The sequence below is a fragment of the Drosophila pseudoobscura genome, chromosome 4 (assembly GCF_009870125.1).
Source record: "Drosophila pseudoobscura strain MV-25-SWS-2005 chromosome 4, UCI_Dpse_MV25, whole genome shotgun sequence".
In the NCBI taxonomy this organism is placed as follows: Eukaryota; Metazoa; Arthropoda; class Insecta; order Diptera; family Drosophilidae; genus Drosophila; species Drosophila pseudoobscura.
In genome coordinates this window covers 17,663,259-17,680,418 of record NC_046681.1, presented here as the reverse complement: position 1 = coordinate 17,680,418, position 17,160 = coordinate 17,663,259, and the positions used below count along the sequence as shown (strand labels likewise).

Genomic DNA, 17,160 nt, shown 5'->3' with positions numbered 1-17,160 from the left:
TGATATCACAGGAGACCGGATACAAAATATTGATTCTCTAGCTCTGAGTTCTAGGCGCTTATGAAGGACAGACATACATGACTATATCGGGTATTAATTAATTCTAATCAAGATCGCTGATTATTTCCACCCCATATCGAATAAACCCCTATACTCTTTCAGTATAGGGTATAAATAAATAAATAAAATAAAAATATAGGAAAAACCAGGTAGACGATATCTTTTTTACACTCGACGATATTAGATTTTATATGCTATATTGGCTATTTCACCCCCCCGTCCAACGGTGCCAAGTAACAATAACAAATTGGTAGTTCATTTTACTTTATTTAAAAAAATAATATTTTCCATAAATGGAAATAACAAAAAACTGACCGTACATAAAATACAAACAGTTACTGCAAGATTAGCTAAGATAGATTGAAGAATTGTTAAAACATGGCTGAACTGCTGAATTTTGGTGCTAAAGTTTGTACCCAAAAACAACAGAAAAAACGACATGTTATGTGACATGTTATTTCGATTTAGATATTTGCCAAACACTAATTCCAAAGATGTACAAAAAATGAACGGCAAAAAAAAACTGCCTTCTGTGTAAAAAGCTAATAAGTATCCCAAGCAAGATGCTAAAAAAATATGACCTTTTCTTTTTATTATCAAATTTGTTTTGCCGGTTTTTGAAGATTTAGCATCCGGTAAAAAAATACGTCCACTTGGGATACTTGGTTCAACCTCTGGATCGGAATATAGTACAGTTGGTGTTCCATCGTCTGAAAGAAAAAGTCGAAATGAACATTATTATTTGCGTCCCTGCCCCATCCCCCGCCTCTCGCGCATGATATGACGAATTACCCGTTGTTGGCACTTTGGTTATACCCGATACTCAAAAAGAGTATAGATTTGATGGGAAAATGGATGCGTGTAACGCCCAGAAGCAACCGTTTCCAAACCCATAAAGTATATATATTCTTGATTAGCATCAATGGCCGAGTCGATATAGACATAGCTGTCTGTCCGTTCCGATGAGCGCCTAGATCTCAGAGACTATTAAAGCTAGAGCTAAAGCTCTAGAGTTTGTTTGTTATATTTTTCCGTCCCTACAAAGTACAAAAATCTGCGGCAACCACAATTTTGAAGACATGCGAAAATCGCAGAAGACCATATCTACCAGACTGCAGAATCTGAATCAGGTCGGATCAATATTATAGCTAAAAGGAGCAAATGAAATTTCAGTGGCTGCACAACGCCTTTCTTTCACACACACTTTTCTTCGTGCAATGTGTGCGCCCTCCGACGGGATAAAACGGCTGATGTTGGTATATAACAAAACGAGACGAATGTAAAAAAGGAAAGAAAAACTAAAATCGAATATAACAATATCTCCCAAACGATGCGATCGATTTTAATGAAATTTTTGTTTGGCAAACAGCCAGGTCCGTCCCTTTTGCGAACAGTGATAACAAACGACATATAAAATACATTGTATAATATATCATGAGGTAACCGCACCCGAGAGCACGAGAGCGGAGATTCAAGAGTGGTAAGGTGACGCTACGTGGCGGCATGTGCCAACAAAACAGATCCAGGAGACCTAGTTTGAAGAGGTTGTGACGTCGAGGAATCGTGGAAGTACCTCCGTCAACAGTAGAATACGAGACTTTTCAAAAAAAAATGTAATAAAAAAAGTGAGTATCAGGAAGATATTAAAACGGTTCGTAAAAGCAACAGGATGGGCCCGTCTTCAGCGATTGAATCTTTTTATGCATGAAGAGGCGGGGACTTGGTGCTCCTTTTCATCGTTGCGATTTGGGAGCCGACTGTCATATGAAGTTTTTTTTTTTTTGTTATTGAAAAAACTCTAGCAGGTCGTGCTGACTTATGTTCGATGTTTGAATAAAACAAATTTTCGTGCCGGCCCACGAGCACCTTTCCAGCCTCAGACAGCGTGTTTGGATAGTAATCGTGTATTTCGAAATGCTGAAGATGAATTTATATCGAAAGCGCTGTCTTCTGGATGTTATGCGTAATGTACATTTACAAAAATCTAGAATACCCAACACTCATGGAGTACCGGGCACGTAATATGTAAAATATGTATAATTATAAAACACTGCAACAAAAATAATAAGACGATATCTGTCTGGAGCAGGTGGAAGTCACTTTGTATTATGGGTCGCATATATATTTATGGTCATGAACTATGTATAAACAATTACCGAAAAGATCCGTTTCACGTGAAGCAGCTCTGCCATTCAATTTTTCAAGACGTATTTTAGCATCATCCAATATTTTTTTTCTGCGAAGATCGCGTCTTAAATTGGCATTACTTTTATCAGTTGCATTACTTTTATCAGTCGCATTACTTTTATCAGTTGCATTACTTTTATCAGTCGCATTACCATGAACAATTAAAGGGTCCATTTTGAGTGAGATAATGTGTGTTATGTTTTAAAACCCTCATACTAGGGATGCGAGACCATCGATAGAATCGATTCTATCGATGGTTTTAGAAATGTGCGATAGATGGATGGTTATTCATGATATATCGTTTAGAGAAGAAGTCAAAGTTCGAGGTCTATGAAATTAATTAATAGCCTATTTCTGCTCAGCTTATCTCTGGGAAACGATGGGATTTTTCGGCAAATGTGAAACTCCGATTCCTATTGGCACCATCCACTCTCCATCAACAAAAACAGCTGATGAGCATAAAAAAGTTTTGGTCTGAAATTGTGAAATTTCATAAGTTGAAATAAAAACATGGCGATTTTATTGGCTATAATAAAGCTATACATATACGATTGTATTAAATGACTTTACTTTTTGAACTATCTTAAGAACTTCTTTTGAACTTCAAGTATATCCTGATCAATTCCTGACTACTTATTGCATGACCACTATGTCATCTAAGGTTTGATCGGCTAATAGCAGGCATTAGTCAAGCGAATAACTCAATTGATTGTTCCGTCGATGGAGAATAAGAGAATCAAGAGCTTATAACTTATCTACGGATGAGATTTAAAAAAAAAACTAAAAATATATCATGAGCTGAGCATAGGAATGTGGAATGAAGTGTTCCAGTTATTTGGAAAATCTGGTCACACCGTTCATAAAAACATTGAAACGAAACTTTACAAAAAAAAAAGCTACATCCATATATTTTGAGATGTACTTACACAAATGCAAGTTTTCGGTTTGATATAATTTTATCAACACATAATTTAACGGTAGTATTAAAAAGAGGAGCGCCGGTGTATATATATATTACATCATAAAATAAAATCGATTTATAATTTCCTTAAGATTTAAAGTTTTAGTGTTTAAATGTTATATGTTTTTAAATGTGTGAGTTAAGTGTTATCCTACAAATATTAAAAAAAATTTGTGCTGGTAAGTTATTATTATATTTACTATTGAGATAAAGTGTGTCTATTAGATTATCTACAAATGTGAGCGTATTTATTTATTTCTTGTATGTATCTATGTACATAGGGATGTGTATCCAAAACGTTATATTAGAACATAATAATTCAAGAGAAGTTCCCCTGATTTTCTTCAAGACAAGGTATACATACTTGCAACATCACCCTTCTGTATTAAACAGATGTGTTCAAAAGACATTTCATCGATTTTTTGTTTGAAGAAATACATGTATACGTACATATGTATGTATGCATGTACATACATACGTTTATTTAAAATGTTAGTTCAATCCATAAAGCTCAATATAAAAGCGAATGTATAGAAAAAATATGTTTGTGAGATGATAAAGTACAAAAATCAGTTCTTTTTTCTTATTTACACATGTGTTGTAGGCGAATATGTTTTGTATCCAATTCAAACAATAACATTTTAATGCAGTTGTGACGTCAAAACTGCTTGAGAAGTTACAAAATAGGCAGAGCTCTGTCTGAGAGTATTAGCAGATTCCCATAATGCAAAAATTGACCTAAATAAATTTTTTTTAAAACCTCGACTCCACAAAATTGCATATTATTTTGGGGAAAAGCTTTTTACATTTGCACTATGTATGTATGTGTACCACGACGAGGGTTGCTCTCTGTCAACCCCCTTCTTGAAGTATGATGTTCTCTGGAGCCTTTAGGGTTCAAACACCCTCAATCGCAAAAATTGTTTATAATTTACATATGGCCCTATAGTCGCACTCTAATGCTAACATAGGCTGCAATACAGAATTAGTGTGTAGACTTTGTCGAAAAGCCACTATTTGAGTCATGTCAGTCTTGACTCATGAGCATAACTCCCAAATAACGCTCAACCAACATCTTTGATAACCGGTCCTCAAAGAGTCTAGGGGTATATCAGATTTGTCCGGAAAGTTGATGTGTGTAACTCCCAGAAGTAAGATTTTCCGACCCCATAAAGTATATATTATTGATCAGAATCAATAGCCGACTCATGGAGAATGACCATATCTAGCAGATTGCCGAATCTGGATTACATCTGATTGTAATAATGTTAATGAGCTGGTTAATATACAAATATTTGCTGTTATTTTAAGTTAGTATTTAAGTAACTGTAAATTTATTTTCGTGTACACCGCAATTCACCCAAGTAACTAAAACAACAAATTGACAAATAAATCAATATCAATCGTTGGCATCGGTTACATACACATATATATGTCGTCTGTTACTTAATTCACGAATTTATCGTTGTCTTTTGTACATAATGTGATTACTAAAACGATGGCATATTTAATGAATATATTTAAATTTTCTGAAAGAAAAACTGATTTTTATCAAGTTAAATTTCACAACACAATTTTGGAATTAAACACTTTCTATAGCAGAACATTGCGAAAACCAGAGCACACAAATTTCAATTCGCACGAATTTTTCTGAAATCGGAAACCGGAGCATGGCTAATAGATATGACCTGTATATCTGGACGTTTATGTTTGGGGCCGATTCATAGCTGCTTTTCCTTATTTTATTTTTTTTTTGTATTTAACTGTAACATGATTGATTTATCCCAAAAACTTGTATGCAAATATTATCATATCATTAACGCCAGTTCTTTTTTTAGGCTGATCTGTTCACCAATTAATATTGAAAGGAGTCACATAGATATATGCAAATTAAAATGGCAGCTCAACACCAACACTATACCGTAGAAGTAGGGGATACCAATTTTACTATCCATAGTCGCTACATTAACCTAAGGCCCATAGGATCTGGTGCCCAAGGAATAGTATGGTAAGTTGATTTGAATAAATTGAAACAGGCAAGATTTTAATACCTTTGCAGATCCATCTTTACATTCATGATAATAATTACAATAATATTACAATATTTTGAAGACAATTCAATTAAAAGAAATTTTGTTATAGCTGGAACTCAAAGAGTTTAAAGATATATAAGTTTTATCGTGTTTCCGAACCCATATATTACATATATTCTTTATCAGCATCAATCGCCGAATCGATATAGCTATGTCTTCCTGTCCGTCGGTCTGTCAGGACAGGTCAAAAGGATCATTAGGTAGAATGGGGACTAGCGAAGTACAATAATAAGGAAGTAAAAACGGATCATTTTATTGCTCGCGAGGGAGCCGAGTAGATGTCGATAAGATGTTCCAGGGTTTCTGTATCTTCTGTTCTTGGTGATGCATAGTTTGACTGCGTGCGCTGGAGCCAGACAATGGTCCGTGTGTGCTCTCACTCCCACCCCACAGTATGGAGTTTTTCTATGAAACGTCTAGTAATAACTTTTTTTTTGTCTAGAGATGTCTAGAGTTTCCCACAATATTGACCACGTCTTGAGTCGTTCTACCTGTGCTGCTTTCCTAACTGCGACTTCCACTTCCGTGGTCTAGTTGACAGCTTTATCTGAGGTCTGCACAGTACTCTCCCTCTCCTACACCTCCTTTCATTTTGGAGGCGTCGTTGTATATTTTGAGGTCTTGTGTCTGGTCACTCCAGTTTACCCAGGAAAGTTCGAGATACGTCAACGTATCCAATTATTGAGTTTCCAAGCTTTTTTTAAAACTATTTATGTCGATAGGCAACAAATGAAGACAGAGATTAGCAGGGAGAGCGCAGTAGCGCTGCCGGACGACAGCATTTACATTGTTCTGGTTGTTAATTGGTCTCATACAAATCGAGACAAATAGATGTAATCTTTTAAGATTATTAGGATGATTTAATAGCTGCTGGCCGGAACAGACATGTGAGTTGGTTTGGGTTGACCTCGACAGCCTGAAGATGATGAGGGCCTCTGATTAGTCGACATCAGGCGTTTCTCATCATTCTTGCTGTGTAGACCTGCAGCTTTTGCAGCGTCTTGAGCAACTGTCCTTCATTGGATAAATACATAGCTGGTGCTATGTAGATGCCTGAAAATAGTCTCTAGTTTTTAGCCTTGACCCATCATGAAAGTAGCTGGCAGAAATGGCAGCTCTAGGAGCTCTAACGTCTGAAAGACCAATGGATGCCACAGCACATAGTTCACTCATCCATATTAAATAATAGCAATATCGTTTCTACAAAAACGAACTACTGCATTACAGGAGAGTAAACATAAGGCTGGTCGATGAATATTTTGGGCTCTAAACTTCAGAGTGTCGAGATTTGGTTTATATTGTCTTTTTAGTAATCTTAAAAATATATTGCTTGATGTGTAATACAAATTAATATTTTTTCTAGTGCTGCTTACGACACTGTCACTGAGCAAAACGTGGCCATCAAGAAGTTATCGCGACCATTCCAAAATGTAACCCATGCCAAGAGAGCATATAGAGAATTCAAGCTAATGAAGCTTGTAAACCATAAAAACGTAAATACAACAACTTCAGAATTTTCCCTAACATTCTGTAAAAAATAATTTTCCCATTAGATTATTGGCTTGCTTAATGCTTTTACTCCGCAACGAAATTTAGAGGATTTTCAAGACGTTTACCTTGTCATGGAGCTAATGGACGCTAATCTCTGCCAAGTCATTCAAATGGACTTGGATCATGACAGAATGTCATATTTGCTATATCAAATGTTGTGCGGAATAAAACATTTGCATTCAGCTGGAATTATACATAGAGTAAAGTATATAAATATATATATATATGTTTAATTTAGAGAGTAAAAAGATAAGACGAGGATAAATATAAACAGTATAAGTATAAGTATAAGTATAAGTAAGTATAAGTATAAGTATAAGTATTGATCTTTCTGAGAAAACGGACGAAAATATAATTTTTTAAAGAAGTTCTAGTCAGCAGCTAAGAAAACCTCCTTTACCTGACAGATTTGTGGCTCCACTTTACTCCATTTTATTTATTACTTAAATAAATTATTGTTTTTTTATGCCATGGTACATAGGGTTTTTCTTTCCCCCAAGTCCACAGAAAACTCGGGTTTTATTTCCTCTAATTTAATAACAATTTCAGAACTATATATATATATATTTTTTTTTTTGGAGACTCCACTTTTATTTTAAATTAGGGAACCTGTTACACATTTCGAATGTATATTAAATGAATATTTATTTTTTAAACTCATATGTTCCACAGGACTTAAAACCATCCAATATAGTGGTGAAGGCCGACTGTACTCTAAAAATTTTAGACTTTGGACTTGCACGCACTGCAGGAACTACCTTCATGATGACTCCGTATGTTGTAACACGCTACTACAGGGCACCAGAAGTCATTTTGGGAATGGGCTATACTGAGAACGTTGATATATGGTCCGTCGGGTGCATTATGGGTGAAATGATACGAGGTGGGGTACTCTTTCCTGGAACAGATCATATAGATCAGTGGAATAAAATTATTGGTAAATTTTGGTCCTGCACAAAATTGTCTTCCAGTTATTGACAACTAAAATGTTCTTTGTCATTTTAGAGCAATTAGGCACACCATCTCCATCATTTATGCAACGGTTACAACCAACTGTACGAAATTATGTGGAAAATCGTCCTCGGTACACTGGATATTCATTTGATAGACTCTTTCCCGATGCATTATTTCCAAATGATAATAATCAGAACAGTCGAAGGAAAGCTGCAGACGCCAGAGATCTCCTTAGTAAAATGCTTGTAATTGACCCAGAACAGCGGATATCTGTAGACAAGGCATTGAAACATGAATATATAAATGTCTGGTACGATGCTGAGGAAGTAGACGCTGTGAGTAGACACCCATATACAATTTTCACAAATAACACAGTGGAACTACAAAAAATTATCTACACAAAAATAATAACCCCATTACTCAATGCAAAAAGCTGTTGCAAATATGCAACCAAGTCTAGTTTCTTGTTGTTTTATATTTTAGGGAGGTACATAGGCATTATTAGGCATTGTTACGGATAAAATTAATACAAATTGTGGTACAACCGGGTACCGCGCCAACGGGTAAATTGGAAACTTCCTTAAAACTAGGTGTAGCATACTCAAGTAATACAGAACTAAGAAAGCTTACATCTGAAAAGGCAGAAAAGGTGTTGTGTGGTGTCCTCTTCCGCCGCATCTCATGCAGCTTTGGCAGAAATCATTTTAGGAATAACCCAGCCCGTTTTCATTTGTTACTATTAGCCAGTATTCTGTCGAGGTGGCCTCTCTCATTGCTAAAAGGGAGTCTAAAACAGTGACTGATGTTTATCTCTTCAGAAAAGACTCCCGCGGCCGTCCTTCTTTGAGTCATCAGTAGAAATGTGGACGATGCGAGTTATATTTGTCGATATATTTGAGTTTCATCAGAATTCTAGAGTCTTCAAAGGCGTATCGTTTCCACTGCTTGGTGTTCTCATTCTAAGGGGTTCTCTCATTCCCAATGAAAGAGAGTGCTGCAGAAAGGTAAACAGGGCGCTGCAGGAGTGGTGCAGAGACCATCAGCAATACATAACTCTGCTTCTCGATTGAGTTTATTGAGACATGTCCCCGTTGAGTTTTGGGAGAAGGAGTGCCAGGGTCTTGTAGTAAAGTACTAGTAATACTACTAGTAAGAGATACTAGTTCCGTTTTAGACAGTTTACACTTTTCTTGCCATTTTAATAGTTTTCGGACAGTGTTTGTATGAATTCATTTGCGTAATAGAGTTACAGGAATGTACCCGCGAATACAATGCTAACATCATCCGTTACCATCAAGGTAAGAAGCACATGAAAAAATACTGTTTTCAAAGACATAAAGAGTTATTTGTTAATGTTGAGAGGAATGTGATCATCCAGATCACGTTGAGGATGGATATAGTGGCTTAAGGTTTTGATGGATCTGAAGATTTTATGATCATCAGTAAAAAGCTGATATTCAGATGCTTGAATGCCGAGACATAGACATGTCATTAATAAATATCGCGAACATAAGTGGACCAAGTACACTTCCCTATGGAGGGCCGGAAGTAGCCAAGTATGGGTCCGAATGCTTTCCAAATACTATATACATATATACTCTAGGCTATCAAGATACGATCTGACCCAACTAGCGGGCAAGAATGATTCAAACTCATGAAGCTGGGCTATTAAGGCACTATGAGGGACAGTGAAAAAATGACTGAAAACCATCTGATTAGTGCTCGTGGATCTACCCGGTATAGAGGCATGCTGACTTTGGTTAATATTCGAATTTTTGAAGTATTGCTAAATTTGGCAATTGGGTTTAATTGGAGATCAAATTCGTAGCATCTAATTTTTGATATGACTTGAGAGGTTCAACAAAAGCGACACCACATTCACGAAACAGGAAGTCGGAAATTCCATTACTGTCGGGTTTTCTAGAAGCCCTTGCGAAAGCGTTCTTTCATTATAGAATGTGTACGCCAAAAAGTCTGCGAGATTATAAAAGAACTCCCGGCTTATTGACGGAACTATTGGAATCGATTATATATCGATTTCTTTTGGGTATTTATCGGTGACGCGTACTGACGCACTAGTTACTGACGGTGATGCGCTAGGCTTGTTATTTCAAATTACAAAAATTACATCAATAAGCTCAAATATGTACGTACTAACTGTGTACCGGGTATAACAGTAGAGCCGCGGACAGGCTCAAAAAGTTCCCAATCGTTATTTATGTGTTGTATGCAATATTTGGATTTGCAAAAACCGGAACACGCTACTGTGTGTTTTGACAGTCAATTCTTAACTTTTTACGATTTTCGATAGCCGAAGAACGGCTGATAGTTACAAACATAAATAGTTTTTGATTTAGTTGTGAATTAAGACTCGTTTTTTTAATCGTGTGAAGTGAGAGTGTAATCAATGGCGTTGCAGTGAAATTTGTCCTGTCGATGTATTCGTACCAAAGTTGGATATAGCAAGTTTTATACAATAGACTTAATAAAGAATAGTGTAATGAAAAGTGCGATAAAATAAAATTCCACCTTGGGAAGAATGGAGGAGACCAGTACAATGAGGATTCTGTTTTGAAATAAATAGCTTTAAAACGGATGGACATATATGAAAAGCTAATTTATTCAGTTCGAAGGTACTGAAATAAGCTTCCGAAGTGCAAGACATCATCTTCAAAAGGTATTACTATCGTCGCCAACAACGATTAATAAAAAATTAAATTGCGCCCGAAAAGGCTTGGCTAAACTCCACGAATTTTTAATCATAGATGATTGGAAAAACATTCATATGGTAGGATGTAAAACTCAAAGCACTTATTGAAATGACTGCCTAAAACAATCGGTACGACAAAATGCATTGGGTAAATACAAAAAAAAAATATTTTACGAAAATTTCATACCATCTATTGAAGAACATCTTTTCATACTGCCGGTCTTATATTCGAAGACGAATATGCTCAATTCCACCATCAAGATTGGTAAGTAATACTTTATTAACTTTTTTATAATATATAATTATGATTTTATCAAAATTTGGATTTTCAAATTTTCTGTTAAAGAATATTTCACTGGCCCGTAAATACTCCTAGTCCGATCGAGAACATAAAAGGTTTTTCTACTACAATATACTTAATTCATTTCTTACTCTTTACTTATTAATTTAATACTCTTTACTATTTTTATAATTAAACGTAAATTTTGATTACCCTCACCAGAGAAATAAACTGTAAAACAAAATAAAAAAAACATTTGATTTAAAGCTCCTTGAAATATTTTGGTTAAAACAAATTTCGTTTTCTACACGTAAATATTAATATTATTGTTTACTCATTTGTTTAAGAACCCTATGGTTAGGAGAGGAGGGGCTTTTGCCCGCGAGCGAGCCTCATAGAGATAATGGGCTTTTTAACCTAATTCAAAACATATATATAATTGTCATTTGAACGATTGGTCGAACAATTACTACGACTAGTAATAATAATACCCAGAACTCAGTTTCTTATGATTTATTTAAATTGTACAATATATTTATGCACTCCGTTTATACTCTTTTCAGTTCGAACTATCGATAGTATTCATTTGTATATTGTGCTTTACATGAAATTATAACATAATTCTTTAGAAGTAATGATGAATAAATAGTAAGAAGTAATGTATATGTGAATGTGAAGGCCCCAAATGGCACCTCTAATACATACATATTCTGCTAGTTTCGTTCATTGCGAAATTAAAATTCATTAAATTTTTTGCTTTTGTCTTCTAACCTGGATTTCGTGCTATTTTTCAGCTGGCATCTCAGTTTCAAGGAGAGCTTTATTTTTCGTAGTCTCGAGGTAAAAAGTTAAATCCGCACAGTATTCTATTGACCCATCCATTTGTGCCGAACGGGTGGGTTACATGGATCGTAGACTCGCCGGTCACTAATAATCGCGGTATAACAACAGAATATCAAAGTGAAATATTAGTCTACTAGCATTTAAAGCATTTTTTTTTCTATTTTTAAGTCATCATGTTGTAATCCAATTTATACCCGATACTAAAAAGAGTATAGGGGTATATTCGATTTGCTGGGAAAGTGTGTAAGGATGTGTGTAACACCCAGAAGAAGCCGACCCAATAAAGTATATACATACTTGATCAGCATCAACAGCCGAATCGATTAAGCCATGTCTGTCTGTCCGTCCCGATGAGCGCCTAGATCTCAGAGACTATAAGAGCTATAGTAACCAAATGGTTTATCCAGACTCCTGAGACACCGCACTATTTTACTTCTTACATTTCTGTATATTCCTTCATTCAAAATTATGATACTTCACTGAAGAACATTATTTTTTGAATTATGGCTTTTTTTCTATCCTCTGGTTTTTTAAAAATTTTTATAAGAGGGAGAGCTTTTTTCACAGAATTTAAGTATATTACATTTGCTTGTATTGAACTTTGAAATTCTGATCAGTAGTCTCCACTTCCACTTCTAGGCAATTTCATAGGTTCGGTTAGGTAGAGGCGGCTGCCAGGCAAGCCGGGAGCCCGTAACACTTGTGCTCAATTATGTTTTGCGATTCCAAGGTTCTACGTACTCTGGCCTATTGCGTGAGCGTCTTCACCAGAGTGTCGAAAGTCAGTAGTAACTCGGCTCGTGTCATTATGTGATTGAGAGCAAGATTAATCGAATTTGTTCGATTCTGTTAAAGCAATATGGCATTAGACTTTGCTAACTGACTAGCTGCAAAAACAGAGACTGCCTTATAGGAAAAGCATGCAAACATATATTTCCAGGTGGCTTTCCAGTTGACCTGGAAACAGCGTTGTGGCACACATAATCGATTGTTACAATTTTCAGAACCAAGTTTTCTTGTAGGCTGGCTGTGTGTATTGGAAAACATAATTTTGTAACAAACAGTGCCTCAGTTATTCGACTGATAGCCAGGAAACGTGTTTTGAGACGGTTACGAACACTAATTTTGCGTTTTGTGTATCATGCTATCTCTCTACTTTCAGAAAATATCACAAAGTCTAATATCATACAGCTATTAGCAGATTTTCCGCGGATTTATTAATAAAATATACCGACTGACACTCAGAAATATACCATCTGCTTTTGCATATATTTGAATAAAAAAATTGTTATTAATAAAAATTTAACAAAACCGTATTTTCCTTTATTTAAGATCATTCTTTCCTTTTTTTGCTTGGTCTTAATCAGGCAGACTCCGGTTTTCACTTTTACAAAAATTGGTGTTCCCGTTTTCACAAAACGCAAGACTTCCGTTTTCCAAACGGAAACATTTGCTTTAAAATGTAAGTGGAACAAATCAATCTCGTGAGCATTGGCAATTTAATTTCCCATGTTAATTTCACATGTTAAATACACAGGTCTTTGATATAAAGTTTCTTGATCTTCTTAAATCGCGCACTTTTGTCGTCTTACTTCAAAGCACATGAAAAGTCATGTAATTTTGGAATGCTGTATTTTATTTGCCAGAAATGAAGATTAAAAGAAATGTATTGATAACAAACATTTGTGAAACCGGAAGCACGTAAAAACGAAATCAAAACGTTTTGGCTAAAAACGAAAACGCAGAACTAAGTTAAACCTGCAGCCTGTCTGATTAATATACAATCTTTTGTTCTTTTATATGAGAAAAGTCGAAAGTTTCTTGGACTTTCTTTTTGTTCTTCGATAGGTTCATTAATTATGTTGATCAAGCCGTTCGACCAAACCTACTAAAGTTAAAGTCAGTTACTAAACATACAACGGTTTTTATTAAAAATAAAAAAATGTATTTGTGCCAGTTCCCAAAGATAAAATGGCATTTTGGAAGGTACTTAACGAACTTTAACGGTCAAATGCGGTATTGAAAAGGCATTAAAAGGCAGCAAATTATGAAAACACAAGAAATCACTTTTTGTTCACCTTGTCCCAAGTTTTAAAAGTCAACATTTAAAAAAAAGATACCGCAAAAAATGATTCAAATAGAATTTACAAGTTTAATATTTCCCACGCGATAAGCTGTAGCTACAAAGTATTGGAGTACGATGAATAGCTGCATTTATTAGCTTTTTCGAATAAAAAAGTCCAATACATCCATGTTTAAGATACTTGGCTAATGCAAAAAAAATTCAAGTTTTTAAGTGAATGAAATTAATCTTGTCTAATGCGCCGGAGATTTGAAAAATTGTTCAAGTGCTTATATTTTCTGCGTGGCTTTGAGCTTTTAAAAAAAGTAATCTGAATCTGAATATCTTTTATCGTGTTCTCTAGATTGCATCATAGCTTTATATAAGCATAACTTGAAACTAGAGATCCAAAGCTTGGAATAAGTCCTCTGCTTTCTCGTCATCATTTTGCTATAAGCCGCATATATTTTTAGATTTTACAAAATTTAATTGTCCCATCGTGTTGCAATTATGTTACTATTTTTGTTGTGTACATTTTAATTCGAGGTTGGAGAGCGCAAAATCGTCGCCAAGGACAACCTTTCACCTCCATAGTGGTTAGTCGGGATGGCGACCATCAACCCACAGTGTTTCGGAAGCTCATCCACAAATTGATGCCTCTACCAAATACATAGCAGCAAAATCGAATTTAAATGATACATTTTCATATATCCTGGCTACAGAAAAGCATTAAAATCTTTGATTTTAATCCGGCACTGAAATTATTGCAACACATCAAAGTCAGATATTCGATAAGGCATGAGTTGGTGCAAGAAATTATACAAAAAATTTCTTGATTTGTGCGCTTGTATATTTAGTAAATTTAACGGAAATTCGAATATCAACAATGTAACAGAAAGACAAAAGTATGTAGAGTCCAAGCCATGCTCTAATTATCGAAAATCTCAAAAGGTTGTGAATTGACTGTCAAATCAGAAAGAGCAAATTTTAATAAGCTAGAAAAAATTTGTATAATTGCTGATGTTTTAAGTTTTATGTTTATACATTTATTCAATTATTAAAAAAATGTATTTCTCATCACAGCTCCAATTTCACGTCATCCATATAAACCAAAACAACAATAAATTGCTAATTCCTGTTGACATAAAATAATGATATCAATCTTTGGCATGTTCAAGTCGTCTGTTCCATAATTCAAGAACTTTTCGTTCGTAGATGCGGAGTGAGAAACTGAGAGTTAGTTGCTACTTAAACAGGGAAACGGAATTTTCTAGGAATTTACGTGTTGTTCTCAACCACACTGAGCTAAGACCAACTATTTTCAGACAATCCGGAGAAAGTTGCCTAGATATGTAAAGTTATGTACATAGTTTTCTTGATAGTTTCGATAATAAATTCCGATTTAAAACATTTTGCAAATCTGTTACATGCAAAAATTCTATTCCGCGCAACACAGCTACACTTTTTAATATTAGTCTAGGAAATACAAATAAACAAAAAACGATGCACGCGTCAAAAAAACCAGATTGGCGAAGCTATCAGAAAACATACTTAAACTATGACTAACGTACGTACTTAAACTTGAAAGATAAATGCCGCCACATTCTACACAAAGCTACATATGCATAATCTACTGAGGTTCAGAGTGCCTAAGAATGCACATAATTTGTAGGAATCTAGGAATCTAGTAGGAATCGCATGACCGACACCTAGAAACATCTGAGATTTTCAGCATTTAATGCTCCGTAAGAATTACTGCAAGAGACTATTTTATTCTAATCATTATATTGGCCTGGCTCTACCGTGTCATACCAGCAGTAAATTTCTAAACTAAGTAACTTTAAATAGTCGTACAACAAGTTTGAATAGGTGGAATGTTCCCAAAATCTTATGCAGTTTTACAAATATTTCGAATACGCACAGTTGAACAAAGATTTTTTATTAATGTTTGTGGTTTTTTTCTATTACAGCCTGCTCCAGAGCCGTATGATCATAGCGTTGATGAAAGAGAACATACTGTGGAACAATGGAAGGAGTTAATTTATGAAGAAGTTATGGACTACGAGGCACATAATACTAATAATAGAACACGGTAGAGATGGAAGATATCATGTGTTAGGCAGTCACATTACCTCCAGCTAAACAAATATTCTTCTTGTACTGTTAAATTATTATAGGAATTATAAGAATATCCAACTTGTATTTAAATATATAATAGCCCTTTAAATAAAATTAAAATAAATATTCAAAACAAATTTTTCTTTGATACATTTATGAATTAAAAATACTCTTCCAGAAAGTATCATGATTTTGACAATCGGTGCACAACCGACTAGCCCCTGGTCCTCTTAACGGCAAACTGCGGGCGTGCGGCGTATATCTCAACTTACAAAGATAATTTCATGAAATAAGTTGTATTTAAAATAAAAGTCTTCAAAGTTTTAGTCTGCTTTGGTGCATGGTGCAACGATACGAATTCACAATACTTTCTGAAAGTTAAACTTGGGTCCGGTGCATATTTCTCAATTTAAAATGCTAAGTTTTCATTTCGATCGATAAAGAATGTTCAATGGTCAAATTTCAACAATACTGGAGTGGCTCTAAATTAATTTATATATTCAACGAAACGAGAAGGCGATACAACGTGCGCTCAGGTTCGTTCAACAGTTGGCCCCTCGGCAAATTCAGCGTACTAGATTTATAGCTTTTGAACGCAAAACTTCTGAAACTTCTAAATTTAGTCTGCACGAGAACATTAAATATTTAATTTGTAATTGGATTAATTGCATTTTGAAATAATTAAAAAGATCCCTCGTATGTATTATATGTATTTATCTTATATCTACGGCAGCGCTGTTTTATCTGTTTTTTTGGGTGAAGTTGCGAAGCTACACAGATAAGGACCTACATATATACATAGGTTAAGAAATATTTAAAGAACATTTAAAAAAATCTCGTGGGTCTGGGGGTATTTTTATATCGAGTTGATGATGCAAAAATAACGACATTGGCATTGCTAAGTAAGAATTACTGAAAGAGACGTATTTTATTCAGATCATCACATATCTCTAGTTCTTAATCCTGGCTTTGCCGTTCAATACCAGGGTTGTGGTACATTTCTAAGCTAAGTAACTTTACGTAGTCTTACAATAGGTTTGAGCACGTGGAATGTTCCTAAAAAATATTATGGAACAAAAAAATTGTTAATATTTTTGGTTTCTTTTTCCATTACAGCCTGCTCCAGAGCCGTACGATCATAGCGTTGATGAAAGAGAACATACTGTGGAACAATGGAAGGAGTTAATTTATGAGGAAGAGCATTATGAACATTATGAAGAAGAACACTAATCCACTATGTACCATCATAAAATTGAGAATTAAACCTTCATTTTTTGATAAATTTCCCATCTCTTTTCATAGACAACACTAGTCAAAAAAAATGTTGAACTTGTTTCTAAT

At 34.9% G+C, this 17,160-nt stretch overlaps 2 protein-coding genes across 4 annotated transcripts; one reads left to right on the top strand and one right to left on the bottom strand.

Annotated features, from left to right (window-relative positions):
- Nucleotides 1-307: 307 nt before the first annotated feature.
- l(2)SH0834 (lethal (2) SH0834) lies at nt 308-2,436 on the bottom strand. The gene is made up of 2 exons (XM_015188902.2): nt 2,217-2,436; nt 308-770 (listed from the first exon to the last, which is right to left on the bottom strand). The coding sequence occupies exons 1-2, from the start codon at nt 2,419-2,421 to the stop codon at nt 316-318; spliced, it is 660 nt and encodes a 219-aa protein (XP_015044388.2). The 5' UTR covers nt 2,422-2,436; the 3' UTR covers nt 308-315.
- Nucleotides 2,437-3,091: 655 nt separating this feature from the next.
- bsk (mitogen-activated protein kinase dJNK) lies at nt 3,092-17,056 on the top strand. Of its 3 annotated transcripts, none has more exons than XM_033380272.1 (7): nt 3,092-3,387; nt 5,047-5,216; nt 6,665-6,794; nt 6,855-7,052; nt 7,525-7,789; nt 7,858-8,141; nt 16,936-17,056. In XM_033380272.1, exons 2-7 carry the CDS (start codon nt 5,092-5,094, stop codon nt 17,047-17,049), a joined length of 1,116 nt encoding a protein of 371 aa, XP_033236163.1. In that variant the 5' UTR covers nt 3,092-3,387; nt 5,047-5,091; the 3' UTR covers nt 17,050-17,056. The 3 variants fall into 3 exon arrangements, with proteins under 3 accessions (XP_033236163.1, XP_033236160.1, XP_033236162.1); XM_033380269.1 differs by lacking the exon at nt 16,936-17,056 and adding an exon at nt 15,672-15,922 and having other exon boundaries at nt 3,094-3,387; XM_033380271.1 differs by lacking the exons at nt 3,092-3,387; nt 16,936-17,056 and adding an exon at nt 15,672-15,922 and having other exon boundaries at nt 5,035-5,216.
- Nucleotides 17,057-17,160: the final 104 nt, after the last annotated feature.